General features: G+C 43.2%; 1 protein-coding gene across 1 annotated transcript in view; it reads right to left on the bottom strand.

The window, feature by feature from the left end:
* Window positions 1-16,963, bottom strand: part of LOC124613170 — a 157,284-nt gene that overhangs the window by 30,445 nt on the left and 109,876 nt on the right. The window contains exon 5 of the mRNA XM_047141798.1: window positions 14,195-14,370. Coding sequence (XP_046997754.1) covers window positions 14,195-14,370 — 176 coding nt within the window. The remainder of the gene's footprint in view (window positions 1-14,194; window positions 14,371-16,963) is intronic.

Here is a 16,963-nt window from a genome sequence, read left to right as displayed (position 1 = left end):
TGAATAAGTCTACCAGCTGCAACTAAAACTAGTATTCAGTTAGGGGTACTGTCGTGTTTTACTGTTAGAGACAGGCTGATTCCGCTAATTGCGGTTGGGAATGCTGTCTCACAGGAAGCATACAGGAGCAGAGCAATTTCCTTGAGCCACACTTTATTAAAGACGTTACTGGATTCCGGCTTTGGTCTGGTGAGTCCCGTCTTAACGAGTGCGAGACGACTGGAAAGAAAGCAGAATTAGCTTTTGAATAGGAGTTTACGAACAGGAAGCCTGTTCGCGAAAATAAATTCATTTTTGTTACAATTGAGGCTCCTCGACGACGCAGACGCAGCAAGCTGACCTGTCCACGACGCTGCATTTGGTAACGTGATGCTCAGCTTCGGCATTTAATCCGATATTACGCACGCCTGTGATTACCAGAGATCAGTTTTCCACCCACGCTCTTATTGAAAATTTGGTAATTGAAGTAGGTTTGTCTGACGCATTTTATGCCATCTGACAAGGTGAGAGAGTAGAAAATAACAACTACAGATGCGTTATCCGACCTTAAGAGTTAGTTTTGGAATTTAAGGGCCATTGCCATTACTAGCTTGATTTTATCACTTATAAATGTATGTCTTTGTTCACTTTGATGTTGAGAAGATTATTGTTAAATGAATGTGTTCAATGCTATCCTTCTTTGTTTAGTAGTGATCAGTTCCCTGAACACTATTTAGTTATTAAATATTAATCAAAATTAGTAAAGGGGCAGTTTTAATTAACAGGTTGGGTTTCATAACAGGACTTCAGCCAGAGCCAACGATGCGATCCAGTAGGGAAAGTGAACAAGTAAAAGCATTCTTGTTAAAACCCCTCGACATTTGGCAGTCCCGCCTAGGGCCCCTTATCATCAATCATTGAAAGAAACCCCTTCCAGTACCACTGTGTCTCGGAAAGAGAGGTGTAATCGTCTTACAAACCGCCAGATGTTAAGAAACACGATCGCCACAACTATTGTATGTTACAGTCACAACTGGTCTTGGTTCTCCAAGTGCATACAAGTATCCATGTTAAAAGCTATACTGGCCTTATGAATCGAGGTATGGCATTACCTCCAAATGAAATGGTCCTTTCCAGACAAATACCGTGCCACTGAATATAGACGGTGACCGCCGGAGTGTATATAATCAGACCAACTCTGTGGTTACACGTCGCCGATGGTGCAACCTCGTAATAAAATTACCGAATTTATAAGGTGGTATAACTGGTATTTGATGCTCCCTCATGCTGCCGCTAAATATTTCTCTAGTATTTGTAATGCATTCTGTCTCGGTACCATGTCAGAGGTCCGGCGATATATTGACTGGCTTATAGATGATGTTTAATTGGAAATGATCACAAACAAAAGATAGTGTGCTGATTGAGGTTGTAAGAAATGTACACTAGCTTTTCAGATCTCTAGTGCTATGCTTTCCAGTAGACATGATGTCTATGATTTGGAATCAAGTCTTTCTGTTCAACCACTTACCTGTGTTCTATCCGATGGAGAAGTTCTTTAATGATTATAGCCACTAGTGAATCATACTTCTGGCACTCTCATATCTCGAAACGAGTCACATTTTTCGAACCTATCAGCTACAGTAAAGTCTTAGATAGTCCCTATGCCTCTTGGAATAGCTGCCATTACTGCAGCTTTGCGCATGTGATCGTTGCAATTTAAGTCAGAACCACCACTTCTGCAATCCGTGTAGAAACAGAGTGACCTGAGTTAGTGCGACAGGACCGTGTTTTGACCATTCGGTGGAAAACAAGTTGTCGTAGCTCCGCCAACAAAGGACGATGTGTAAGATTAGCGCCAAACAAAGCCTGCTCCTGCAACAGGAGGTAGTGTAAAAGACATTATGAAACTGAGAGAAGAACGAGGATTTTGCTACTGCATTGTGGTGAATCCCCAAACTACACACGAGTACTGCTGCGTGAAGCAGATCTGCGTCCCTTTGGGCGCATTGACGTCTATCACCCCAACATGCTATCATCGTTATTCTGTACCATCCAACAGAGAAAAATTACAAACTATAAAAGCTCCACTAACTTCATCCGGTAGATGACTCGTTAAGATTTTTACCACATCTCTCCCCTCCCATATATCGAAAACAAATATCATCTGCATGCCGGCATCGAGCACTTGTGATGGTCCTACTAAATATACAGGTATTGATCCACTGCACAGACCAGTGTAAAATTGCATCGCCTGTACTGTAGGAGGATGACCGTATGCCACAAACTATACTATAAGTCGCAAGAGACACTCACTGTGACCCCATGTCATTGTCTGAAACATTGTTTTTTTTTCTACTGTAATACGCTTTGTACACTGCCATACATTTTGTTTTTTCCGCCACAACATCGAGGTCTGTGTCATGTTCTAAACAGACATTAACACATGGTGATCCATTGCTTCTGACAGAAAACTAGATGTCACATGGTGCAAATCATGTTATTACTGCAGCTACCATAACAAACCACACACACTGGATGATTTTAAATAAGACAGTTACAGCATAAGGAAACTGGAAACGTTTGGTGGCCTTCTGGAGCGTTTCCAAACTGCTGCCCGAAGGTGATTGAGCTCTGCATTTTGTTTCGACTGATTCCTCATATCGCAGACATGTATGCCATCACTGTTTTAATCCTCCCATTGGCGCACCCAACTTTGAACTAGAGCACGTCTTCGGACGTAACCCGTGGTTGGTCCTCCTGTGAGCCCTATCCCAGTTGTGACATGTGGTGGATCTGCCTCTGAACATCGACCTGGATATATAGTGTACAGCAGATCCACTCTCGAACACTAAATCGGATGTGGTATACTGTGGATCTGCATCCCAACATCGCTCCATACATTGTGCGTGGCAGATCCACTTTGAAACCCTATACCAGGCGTGGCATATTGTGGATCCGCGTCCCAACATCACTCCAGATAAAACGCGCAGCTGATCCGCACTCGAATGCTTACTCAGGTCTACTACAGGTCCTGGGAACCATCCACGACACATACACATACACAGACAACATACTGAAAACGGAGCAAACACACTGCAAATGTGGAATATGTGGGTGGAAGCGACTGGAAGCAACCGAGTACAGCGCTATACTACGCCTCCCGATCACAAAAATGGTGCATTTGCGCTAGATGTTGCCAGCTGTACTACATTTACAAGCAATTTCAGAGCACAGAACGAGAGGTTATGTCAGGGTCACATGGGTAGAACTGACATAAAATCGATAGAATTGCGGAAAATGACGTGAAAATACGTATAAATTGAGGGAATGTACACTGAAATGCGGGTAAATTGATGAAATACTTGAGTGTCTTCAGGTTGGGGCAGAACAATTTGTACGTGGGAACAAGTATGCTACAGCAAGAGGAATCCGAGAAAACGTTGGCATGGAAGCGAAGGGAACAAGCGAAAGAGTCACTTTTTTCCATCGGGGCAACAGTCTACTGTATGTCTATTGAGGTATCCGTAATACATGCGAATTGCCTACTGGATTTGACGCTTTTCAGGCAAACAGAGAACCATCTCCCTCTATACTTACATGCATCTGCGTTAAAGGATAACAGAGTGGACAGAGTGATCGATTGAGATGGAGCTGTAACGAGGTTCAATTTAATGGCAGACTGATGATGCATTCTAGAGAGGGAGATGTTGCTGCAGGTCATTTGAATATTTCTTCCGCTGTTCTGTCAGGATGTATCAGTCGCGTGGCATAGACTGCGTTCCGCTCTTATACAACTATGTGTTCTGTATGTGACTTAGAGCACTATTTACTTGCGATCGTTAACAGCAAACCTCTCGGTCATCAGAGGACTTCCATCCCATGTGTGATGAAACGTGACAATCTTGTTACGACACATTCCTCTAAAGGAGCCAAGATTTGTGCGATCTACTCCATTCCCCTGTCACATCACTGGTATAAAAATGAGACTCCAGATTGATAGCTAAGATGATTCTAAGTTAGCGATAGGTATTTGTGAGACTGCATTCCCCGTGTATACGTCTGCCTGACAGATGTCCTGTTTACAGAGTTAGTGGCGGCATGACGTATAATTTCACATGTCGGACGCCGCTGCAATGCGTTTATCAGTTCCCTTGTATGAGGTATTCTCCGTTCCTAACCATCATTTCATATAGGACTGATGTGGGAATAGTATAATTTCTGAACCGTGATCGGACGTGGACAGTGGACGCTATACATCTCTGGAAAGCTATATTATGCATATATCACACAAAGCCAATGTTTTAAGGAAGTAGTTTTTTCATTTTATAGTTTATTACGATAGTTTATCCTAGAGAAACCTGCAAGAAGGATGTATGTCATGCACTGGAAATACAATCTGTACATTGGAATATTAACAGCGTTACTAGTCACTGGGTGCTCCAATGTTAGGCAGGTGGTGGAGCCGCTCAGGGAGATAGCAGGCAAGGCGGGAGAGAGTTCCACTGGGCATTCGGTATGTTTGCTGGGAGGTCTCATCCGTGACGTGGAGGAGGCCCTGCCAGCGGCTATCGCGCACTCTGGGTGCAACCGGCTGCATGCAGTGGCACGTGTCGGCACGAATGACGCCTGAAGCTTGGGTTCTGAGGCCACCCTCGGCTCCTTTTGGCGGCTGGCTGATTTGGTGAAGGCAACTAGCTACGCACGCGGGGTGCAGGCTAAGCCGTCTATTTGTAGCATCGTACTCAGGGTTGAACGCGGTCCTCTGGTTTGGAGCGGAGTGGAAGACTTAGACCAGAAACTCAGACGGCTTTGCGACGGTATCAGACGCGAATTTCCCGACCTCCGTTATCGGATGGAGAATTCTAGGGTTTCCCTTAATAGGTTAGGCTTGCATTACCTGCAGCAAGCGGCTACTAGGGTAGCGAAGTACATGTGACATACACATAGGGCATTTTTTAGGTTAGAGAACCCCTCCCTTGGGAGCAAAGACGATTTGCCTGTTAAATCGGCCACAGTGCCCTGAGAGAATCTTGGTCCTCTCAGATAAGAGACAGAAAAGATTATTGTGATTTTAGTAAACTTCAGGAGCATCGAAGGAAAGGTCCCAGAATTAGTATCGCTTACTGAAGGTTACAATGCACAGATAGTATTGGGAACAGAAAGCTGATTGAAACCTGATGTCAATGACAACGAAATCCTAAGTTCGGAGTGGAACGTTTATCGTAAGGATAGGTTAGTCGCCAATGACGGCGGCGCGTTTATTGCATTAAAAAATTCGATAAAATCTAGCGAGGTTATCGCGGATTCCGAATGTAAATGAATCTGGGAGAAATCGAGTATCAAAGAACGGTCAAAAATGGTGATCGGATGCTCTTATAGACCACCTGGGTCAGGATCTGTAGTTGTAGAGCACTTCAGACAGAACTTGCAGGATGTCATTAGTAATCTTCCTGATCATGCCGTTGTAATAGGGCGTGACTTCAACTTTCCAGGTATAGATTGGGAGTGTTATGCCATCAAAACTGGTGCCAGAGACAGGGAATCGTGTGGCATTGTTCTGGATGTCTTGTCCGAAAATTACCATGAGCAGATAGTTAGAGAACCAACTCGTGAGGGTAACGTCTTACACCTACTGGAAACAAACAGACCCGAACTTATCGAATCAGTTAACGTAGAGGAAAGTATCAGCGATCATAAAGCTGTGAAAGCATCTACGACGACGGGCCTACAAAGGATGTTAAGAAAGGTAGGAAGATACATTTGTTCAGCAAGGGTGACGGGATACAAATTTCAGAATATCTCAGCAGCCAGCATCAAATATTCGGAGATGAGGATGAAGATGTGGAGAACAAATGGAAACATTCAAAGGCATCGTTCAATATGCCCTAGACAAGTATGTTCCTAATAAGGTTTGAACTGATGGGAAAGACCCACCATCGTTTAATGGCCGTGTTAGAAAAGCGCTACGTAAACAGAGAGCACTTCCTCTCACATTCGAGTGCAGTAAAAACCTAGCTGACAAACAAAAGCTGTACGAAGCGAAAAAGAGCGTAAGGAGAGCAATGAGAGAAGCGTTCAGTGATTCTGAAAGTAAAACGTTGTCAACCGACCTGAGTAAAAAGAGAGAAGGTCGAAATACCGAATTCGGTCTTCCTAAGTTGTTTCGCCGGGGAAGATCGTAACACTGTCCCTCCTTTCAATCTTCGTACGAACATCGAAATGGCAGATGTTGAGATAACCGATCGCGGAACTGAAAAGCAGCTACAATCGCTTATTAGTGGAAGGGCTGCAGGACCGGGCGAGATACCTATAAGACTGTATTAAGATTATGCGAAAGAACTTGCTCCCCTTCTAGCTGTAGCTTATCGTAGATCGCTTGAGCAACGAAAGGTACCTAACGACTGGAAAAAAGCGCAGTTCATTCCCGTTTTTAAGAAAGGCCTTAAGAGAGATACACACAATTATAGACCTATATCGTTGACGTCAGTCTGTTGTAGAATTATGAAACATGTTTTATGCTCAATAATTATGAGGTTCTTGGAAAACAGATATCGCCTCTATAAAAATCAACATGGATTCCGCAAACAGAGATCCTGCGAAACTCAGCTCGCTCTGTTCCTCCATGAGATCCACAGCGCAACGGACAACGGCGCTCGTGTTGATGCCGTGTTCCTTGATTTCAGTAAGGCATTTGACACAGTCCCACATTGCCATTTAATGAAACACTACGAGCTTACGGAGTATCGGAGCAGACCTGCGATCAGATTCAAGACTTTCCTGCAGATAGAACTCAACACATTGCTCTGAATGGAACTAAATGGACGGATGTAAAGGTAATATACGGAAACCACAGGGAAGTGTGATAGGACCGTTACTGTTTACTACATATATAAATGATCTAGTACAAAGTGTCGGATGCTCTTTAAGGCTATTCACAGATGATGCAATTGTCTATACCAAAGTAGCCACGCCTTAGATAGTAATAATTAGCAGTAGGACCTGCAGAGAATTGATGAGTGGTGCAGGCTCTGGCAGTTGACCCCGAACGTAAATAATGTAACATATTGCGCATACATAGGAAAAGAAATCCACTACTGTACAGCTACATTATTGATGACAAACAGCTGGAGACATCATCTGCCGTAAAATATCTATGCGTAACTATCCAGAGCGACCTTAAGTGGAATGCCCATACAAAACAGACCGTGGGAAAAGCAGACACCAGACTCAGACTCAGCGGAAGAATCTTAAGGAAATGTAACTCAGCCACGAAACAAGTGGCTTATAAGGCGCTTGTTCGTCAGAGTCTTGAGTATTCATCTATCTGGGATGCCTATCAGGTAGGACTGTTAGAGGAGATAGAAAAGATCCAACAAATACGGAGCGTTTCGTCACGGGATCGTTTAGCTGGCGAGACAGCGTTACGGAGATGCTAAACAAACTCCACTGGCAAGCTTTAGAAGAGAGGCGTTGTGCATCACAGATAGATTTACTATTGAAATTTCGGGACAGAACTTTTCAGGAGGAGTTACGCAACATATTACTTCCCCCATATACATCTCGCTTATTGACCACAAGGAGAAAATTCGAGAAATTAGAGCCTACACAGAGGCTTACCGACAATCGTTTTCCCACGCACTATTCGCGGGTGGAACAGGGGTGGAGGGATCTGATACTGGTACCGGAAGTACCCTCCGCCACACATCATTAGGTGGCTTGTGGAGTATGATGTGGGTGCAGATGAATTTTTTTCAGGCAGGCTCTTAATGACTCTTGCTTAAATTATTTTTTTCAAGAAAGGTGCTTTATGGGTCTTTTTCTGTGGTCGAACGAGGGTGAGGAAGCTTTCCAGCATATGGAAATGGAATTATCAGGCAGCTTACTCTTATATTTAACTTTAAGAGCTATGATAGGCGAGTATATACAGTGCTGTTTTTCTGGGGGGAACGCTGGGGGATGCGTACCCCTAAACTTTTTACGATGTTGAAAACTTGGAAGAGTGCCAAAGATTTATTTCACGGAAGTAAATATTTTATTTCATTTTTTCGTGTTGGTAATTGCAATACGAACGATACCAGTCCAGTTTTTGGTGGGAAAAAGCGAAGTCATTGACTGTTTCAATCATTTCGATGCTGCGGCAACAGTTCTCGACAACTCAATCGCTGGCAGCCAATTCGACAAGCATGTAGTGCCCTCGCCCGCTAATAGTGGGCGATGGTAGTGCTAAACGGATATGCGTCTCTACGGTCCTGCAACCATGATGATGTTGATGACGTCATGGCTAAAAGGAAACGGGTGGTATCCCATGCTTCAGTTATAAGTAATTTTCCTGCATTATATCCAATGTCGGAGTACCCTCAAACTCTTTTTTTAGAAAAAAGCACTGAGTATATATGTGAATGTGATTACGACAATGCCGACAGAAATTTTGGACACTACTATTGATGAAATTTCGTTTCGAAACACTTCTCCTGTAAATTTTCAATTTGTGAAATTTTTTTATTAGTATGAAACTGTTCTTGTAGCTCAAACTGCTGTCGTAAATATTTCGGTAAAGAGTACATGTGATCTTGATGTAACGCTGCGCTAAGCTGCGCACTAGCCACTTTGAAATACATCTATTGCTGTGTGGACTTTAAAGTTTCCTCGTGCCGCTTCAGCAACTTTGAAGCTTGCCGCACTTCCGCAAGCGCTCGCATAGCTGTAGAGAAGAGAGGACGTTGACCTCTATATTGACATTTCTTTGCAGAACGCACCACAAACACAACACACTATTACTTGGAAACATATGACTACACTTTGGAGCGTATACCTTATACTACTTACTGAAATGCTTATGAAGTGACGAGAAATATTCTTTCATCTACACACCTGACACAAGTATCATTCTACGAGAGTTGAAAGAATTTTTACTGACTTATGAAATGCCATATGGCTACTGAATGATGTTTTCATGCTTTGCCTTGTACATATCTGTTTATTTTATTTGATATCCAGTTTCTAGTTGCGCTGTAGCATTGGTCTTATAAAATAAAATTTAATACATATGCTAATGTGAATACTTTCTGTTAACAGATTCATGAAATAATAATTTTATAGCCGACCGTTGTGGCCGAGCGGTTCTAGGCGCTTCAGTCTGGAATCGCGCGACCGCTACGGTCGCAGGTTCGAATCCTGCCTAGGGCATGGATGTGTGTGGTGTCCTTAGGTTAGTTAGGTTTAATTAGTTCTAAGTTCTAGGCGACTGATGACCTCAGAAGTTAAGTCACATAGTGCTCAGAGCCCATTTAATAATTTTATAATCTACATTCTTAAAAGGAAGGAGCACTAGGAAAGGAAAGAAGCATAAGAAGGAGAAGTGACTAGTAACAGGAACTGCATACATAATTTTTTTTCAAGGTCTTTGTATTTCTTTTTGATAGAATAAGTTGAGGTGCACTACTTTAGTGTCAAGATGTGACACAGGCATGAAGATGTGAATAGACTTTCCCTTATCTGCATTACTATCTTTACTGTAATACTTTTTTCTGCTTGTGCTTTGTCATGTTTAGGTATAAATTATTGCATTTGCTGCTCCTATTTGTTTGGCATTGTTCTACTGAGTTGTACTTCGTATTACTCTGATAAGCCAGTTTTACCACTGATTTATTTTTCTTATTTGCTACATATTGTCTTATATGAATTGTAATGTTGCATTTACTTTGCTAATTTAAATATGTTGCTGCTTGCTTTGCCATTTGTATTTTTTTGGCGTTCTTGTTTGTGTTAATGTTTATACTGCTGCATTGCCTCGTTCTCTAGTTTATATATCTGAGCTCAGTAGATTTAAGTTAGTTTAAGGGGGGCTATGCTATACAAGAAAATGAAATATGATGAGTTGGGAAGAAATGTATTGAGAAGCTATAAGAAAAAGGTTTGGCTAAAATGTTTTGTATAATGAGGAACAATTATTTTGTTAGCTATGATTTTCTTGGAAACAAATGATCAGGTAAGAAAGATATGAAAGTTTAAATATAGATAAATGGGATTCTTTGTGGGAACAAATGTTGAAGTAAGAGAGATAAATGAAGTTTTAGTTGGAAATGAAGTAGTTTTGACTGAAAGTTACAGACCTATCAGTATGAAGGATATTATTGAAAGAAAAAAAATGAAAAAGAGTTGAAATGCTCGTCAGAAGTACTGCAGTACTAAATGTTACATTGAAAACAGACATTGTCCTTTCCTTTTGTGTTATTCCGCTATGTTTATGTGTACCCTTGTGTGTCTGTGTTCTTCCTGACTGTGTGTTTACCTGTTAAGATAAATTTGGTAGAATTTTTTTTTTTGCTTCTAATACTAAGAAGCATTCGCTATGATGAGGAATACGGTTATCCTCAAATCTAATCTGGTTTTGTAACATATTGTTTACTTTGGGAAGATGTTTGGACATTATTTATTCTGTTATGTTTTCTTTTAATGCTCATGTGTCAAGTTAATGTTTCTAAGGATATTCTCACTTTTTATTTATTTACTTATGTCACAAATCCTGTAATACACTTGTTTATTTCTGTTCTTTTGTAAAGCCTATATTATTACAAATGTTATCTGTATTACCATGTTCATGATTGTAATGATGTTTTCTGTACTTTTGTAACTGTATTCTTATGCTGTAAAATTGTAATTGTATAGACACGAGTTCTTTAAGTAAATAGTAGGGATTCATTTTACTGCACACATTTCTGTTGGTCATAGTATATGTATAAAATGTCAGAGGCTATATGACTGTGTTAATGCTTGCACATGTGTTGATAATTCACCAAGGGACTGGTTAACAGCACTGCTGGCTCTAAGGATACTGCAAAAAGTTAGTGAGTGGACAAGCAGTGGTTTATCGACTTGCTGCCGTGCCGAGTGGCCACACAGTTTGAGGTGTCATGTCATGGAATGCGCAGCCCCTCCCGCCGGAGGCTCGAATCCTCCTTCGGGCATGGGTGTGTGTGATGTTCTTAGCATAGGTTAGTTTAAGTTAGTTTAAGTAGTGTGTAAGTCTAGGGACCGATGACATATGCAGTTTGGTCCCTTAGGAATTCATACACACATTTATGGACCTGCTATTGTGTGTGAATTTTCTTTTACTACTCAGACTTTGTGCATAAAACTGTCATAGACCACTCTCCTGATGAATGATTAGGACTGTCTTTAGGGACTGTGAGGTGTTTTTTTTTTTTTGCTTTTGACCGACAGTATATTACTAATTATGTGCATTTGATCTATTTTATATTGTTAACATCAAAAAATTTTAACAAAGTAGTCTTGGCCACTACCCAAAACAATTTGCAAAATTTTTTGAAAGGAGCAGGAGGGCTATGTAAGTATGCTGTTTATGAGTTTGTATGTTGGCAGTACTACGTAGAGCTTTGCATTAATAACTCTGCCAGCGCTGTGACCACTCTCTAAGAAACTCTGTTGTTGTTCAGACTAGCGGTTGGAGGTGAACAGCCAGCAGTGATGGAAGTTGGTGGTGAATAGCCAGCAGTGAGGGGGGCTGGATGTTAATAGTTGGCAGTGATGGAGGTTAGAGGTCTGAAGTGTTAGCACGAGCAGACGGTCTAGACGTGTCCGTTATGGAAATTTAATTTTGTCAATGATTATATAATTTTTGCCGGCCGCTGGTGGTCGAGCGGTTCTAAGCGCTTCAGTCTGGAACCGCGCGACCGCTACGGTCGCAGGTTCGAATCCTGCCTCGGGCATGGATGTGTGTGATGTCCTTAGGTTAGTTAGGTTTAAGTAGTTCTAAGTTCTAAGGGACTGATGACCTCAGATGTTAAGTCCCATAGTGCTCAGAGCCATTTGAACCATATAATTTTTGGAACTGGGTGTCACGGATGATTATATACACTCCTGGAAATGGAAAAAAGAACACATTGACACCGGTGTGTCAGACCCACCATACTTGCTCCGAACACTGCGATGGGGCTGTACAAGCAATGATCACACGCACGGCACAGCGGACACACCAGGAACCGCGGTGTTGGCCGTCGAATGGCGCTAGCTGCGCAGCATTTGTGCACCGCCGCCGTCAGTGTCAGCCAGTTTGCCGTGGCATACGGAGCTCCATCGCAGTCTTTAACACTGGTAGCATGCCGCGACAGCGTGGACGTGAACCGTATGTGCAGCTGACGGACTTTGAGCGAGGGCGTATAGTGGGCATGCGGGAGGCCGGGTGGACGTACCGCCGAATTGCTCAACACGTGGGGCGTGAGGTCTCCACAGTACATCGATGTTGTCGCCAGTGGTCGGCGGAAGGTGCACGTGCCCGTCGACCTGGGACCGGACCGCAGTGACGCACGGATGCATGCCAAGACCGTAGGATCCTACGCAGTGCCGTAGGGGACCGCACCGCCACTTCCCAGCAAATTAGGGACACTGTTACTCCTGGGGTATCGGCGAGGACCATTCGCAACCGTCTCCATGAAGCTGGGCTACGGTCCCGCACACCGTTAGGCCGTCTTCCGCTCACGCCCCAACATCGTGCAGCCCGCCTCCAGTGGTGTCGCGACAGGCGTGAATGGAGGGACGAATGGAGACGTGTCGTGTTCAGCGATGAGAGTCGCTTCTGCCTTGGTGCCAATGATGGTCGTATGCGTGTTTGGCGCCGTGCAGGTGAGCGCCACAATCAGGACTGCATACGACCGAGCCACACAGGGCCAACACCCGGCATCATGGTGTGGGGAGCGATCTCCTACACTGGCCGTACACCACTGGTGATCGTCGAGGGGACACTGAATAGTGCACGGTACATCCAAACCGTCATGGAACCCATCGTTCTACCATTCCTAGACCGCCAAGGGAACTTGCTGTTCCAACAGGACAATGCACGTCCGCATGTATCCCGTGACACCCAACGTGGTCTAGAAGGTGTAAGTCAACTACCCTGGCCAGCAAGATCTCCGGATCTGTCCCCCATTGAGCATGTTTGGGACTGGATGAAGCGTCGTCTCACGCGGTCTGCACGTCCAGCACGAACGCTGGTCCAACTGAGGCGCCAGGTGGAAATGGCTTGGCAAGCCGTTCCACAGGACTACATCCAGCATCTCTACGATCGTCTCCATGGGAGAATAGCAGCCTGCATTGCTGCGAAAGGTGGATATACACTGTACTAGTGCCGACATTGTGCATGCTCTGTTGCCTGTGTCTATGTGCCTGTGGTTCTGTCAGTGTGATCATGTGATGTATCTGACCCCAGGAATGTGTCAATAAAGTTTCCCCTTCCTGGCACAATGAATTCACGGTGTTCTTATTTCAATTTCCAGGAGTGTATTTTTTTGAACTGGTTGTCACATTATTAAGGTAAAAATACATTGTTTGCTTTGGAACACAATCTTTCTTTTGCTAACCACAAGCCTATCAGTAGTTAGAGCCTTCAGTAGTTAGAATCTTTTATTTAGCTGGCAGTGTTGGTACTTGCGACATTGCTGTAGTTCGTGTAATGAAGACATTCTATGAGGTAAGTGACTTATGATATGTATGGCTTATTGTTAGGGATTCCTTCCTATTAAGGGCCATTCTTTTGTATTAATTATTTGAATTTTGGTTATCATTTTTTGAGAAGTCATATCACGTTATCCATGAATATTGTGGGTAATTAATGCGTAGGAAAAGTTTGAGTTATGTTAGTCAGTGCAAATTCTGTAGGTCAGTGTTGAAATGATAAAGAATACGAAAGTGACACTTGCATTCAATTTCACTCAGTAGTTTTAGAACAGAATACTTTTGAATAAAGAAGTTTCACAAGGCATTAGCGTGATTTCTCCTGGAGGTGACATTTTCTTTTCCCATGTGGTACTTGTACCAAGTTTTTGTGTCAGGTACCGTTTCCGTAAATTACGAGACCCTGGCTAGTATCTGGGAGCAAGGGTATTTTCTGTAGTCAAAGTAGTAACACCATTCAGTGCTGTAGTTTGTTTTGCTCATATTCTACATAACATGTGGCACATTTTAAGACGGAAGCCAACCAAAAACTGAAGAATATACGGAATCCCAGAACTTTGTAAATGGCTAGTTACAGTATCAGTCTCCTTCACTATTGGCCATCAGTCACAAATACTTTACTCAGTCCTGAACTACATGACGTCAGTTATTTGTATATCAGTAAGTAAGGCGCACCAGTGAAAAAAGTGAAACATTCACAAAGCACAACAAGTTCGACAAAGTTTCGACTTGCAATAGCTTGTACCTTATTAGATAGATCCCAGAACTGTTCTTGTCTTCTTCTATCTTGTAGTTCATCATCTGCTCGCTGACGGATTGCATATCGTGTACCCAACCTCTTAACTTCGTGTGTAGCATGTCTCTCACGCGTCGCACGTCCTTGATCCATCCATGGAGTCGCTGATCATTTGGGTGAATACCCTAAGCCACACAGAAAATAGTCAAATTAAGTGCATGATATTCCCAAGCATTAGTCAATGTTAACTTACACTTACGCACGGTGTTTCAAAATTACACCAGAAAACTTTGAAGGGTTGTGGAAGTTCTCTTGAAGAACAAAATGAGGACAGCAACCCGTGTCCGGAAACGCCACCAAACGACGCTAACAGAGCGTCGAAGTGATCGGCGCCGGCGCCTGCGTGTATATAATTATACAGGGTGAGTTCGTGATGATGTTAGAGAATTTCAGGGATTCTGTAGCAGGGTAAATGCACCAATTTGAGGTAAGGAACCCTGGTCCGGAAACGAAGGAGTCGAAAATTATAAGCTAAAATCGTTCTGATACCTGTGACAGTGGAGTGGGTATATGCACCGGTACTGTTGTTGCTGAGACTGTCATATAGGCAACTTTCAGAGGTGGTAGTGTGGACCAGAACCAGAAAAACAGCCTAGTGATGGTGGACTCTTGAGAGAATACCCGAGGAGCTATGTGAAACATGTTTCCTCTACTGAACAAGTGGTCATTGCTCTTAAGGTATACGTTTTACAGGTCACGTTTACCAGATATTTTTTTCTTGTTTTTGTCCACACTACCACCTCTGGAAGTTGCCTAAATTATAATCTGAACACCAGGACCTGTACATGTATCCCACTGTCAGAGGTATCAGAACGATTTCCGCTCATAACTTTCGACTCGCTCGCTTCTGGACCCAGGTTCCTTACCTCAAATTGATACACTTATCCTTGTCCATCATCCCTGGAAGTTTGTAACACCATCACGATCACCCTGTATATACATATACATACTTCCGCCAGCGCCTGTAATTTCGAGGCTCCTTGGTATCTTTGGATGACGTTAGTGGTCACGCATTTCTATCCTCATTTTGTTCCTCAAGAAACCTTCTACATTCTCTCGAAGATTGTCGGTGTAATTTTGAAACGCCCTGTGGGTATCGCTACTACATAACACTTAAATTATCGTCAGCGCATGACCGCAGTTTCAATTTTATATAGTCATTACAAGATTAATACAAAGTAAATATCTGGTGATGCCTTATCAAATACACACTGTTCTCTGCCTATAACGTCAGATAAGGAAGCTTCAGATATTTCTAGGCAGTTACAGTTGAAACAGTTGACTATGAATGCTTGCTCTTGCAACAATATGTCTGAGTCAAATGCCAGTCAGCAGCAGCCGCGCGAGACACAAGTAGCCACGGGGAAGTAACCGATTTTTTGATATTTTACGAGTTCCTAACCAGGAGCGAATTGTATAGTTTCATCCGTATGCTTTCATAGTTTAGTTTCTTGACTTTCTGCGCGTTAATTTCATATTTAATAAACACAATCTTCATGTTATCGTTTGCGTCGGATAGTAAACCGATTTTGTGATGTATTGCAAGTTTCTAATCAGGAGCGAATTAATTAGTGTCAACTGTGTACTTCGGCAGTTCAGTTTTCGAATCTCTGCGTTAATCTTAATTATTGGACACATTTCTTGTGTTTTCTTCCTTGTTCACAGTAGAGTGCCAAAGTGCGTGTCGAACGTCCTTGTTTGTCTGTGTAGTGTAGTTTTCATCGGAATTAAGTATGGAAAGGGACTGTGATGGCTATATGCGGATGCGATCCAGGTTGGCGACATTTCAGTCTCAACTTCAGGCTGTGGTAGCTTTGGTTACACAGCTCGGTCCTTACCGGCGAGCAGCACAGTTAGTGCTCGCGCTGAGGTTGACCCCTCACCTGTGATCGAGTGGGAGGTCGCCTCGGGGAGTGGCAGGCGGTGCAAGATTTCCTAAGGTCGCCCCAGTTTATCTGACAAACAGGTTCCATGTGCTGTCTGTGGCTGACACTGCCCCTCAGCCAGATGCAGTCGCTTGACGTGTTTCAGAGGGAACCTCTCAGCCTGCAAGATCCGGGAAATCAAAGAGGTTGTGATTACAAGTAGTTGGGAGCTCCAATCCGTTTCTCTCCTGGTGTAACCAGTGACTTCTTAAGATTAGTCCCTGCAAAACTCAGCAGTAATCATAGGATGCAACACCTGCACCTTCCGTCACTACGACTTCTCCCTCACCATTTACGACTGTCTCATCCAGCTAACTAATATACTAAAATACCTTGGACTAACTTTCGACTGGAGAGTAACGTGGAAACCTTACCAACCAGACTTCCTACACAAATCCCAAACTAAACTAAAATTACTAAAACTACTAACTGGCCTAACTTGGAGTTGCAACCCTCCACTGTCCTCCATACACACAAAACCTTGCTCTGACATGTTCTTTGCTACACGAATGTTGCATGGATTTCCACCCCACACACGTTCTGTGACTCCCTCCAGACACTTGAATGCTATGCTTTCCATCTCGTTTCCCACAACCATAGCGATGCTTTACTAACTCCTTACATTCTCACTTCTCCTCAGTCATACTGAATACCTCCAAATAACCTACAACATCAGCAAACCCGACTCCAAAATTTCAAACAATCCTATTGTGTGCTCTCTCCTTTCCAGTTCTATCATGCTGCCATGCCTCTAGCTACACATACCACCAACCCACCATTTTCACACCCTCAG

The sequence above is a fragment of the Schistocerca americana genome, chromosome 4 (genome assembly GCF_021461395.2).
Source record: "Schistocerca americana isolate TAMUIC-IGC-003095 chromosome 4, iqSchAmer2.1, whole genome shotgun sequence".
NCBI lineage: Eukaryota > Metazoa > Arthropoda > Insecta > Orthoptera > Acrididae > Schistocerca > Schistocerca americana.
The sequence above is the reverse complement of the archived record's forward strand: the minus strand, read 5'-3'. Positions and strand labels throughout refer to the sequence as shown.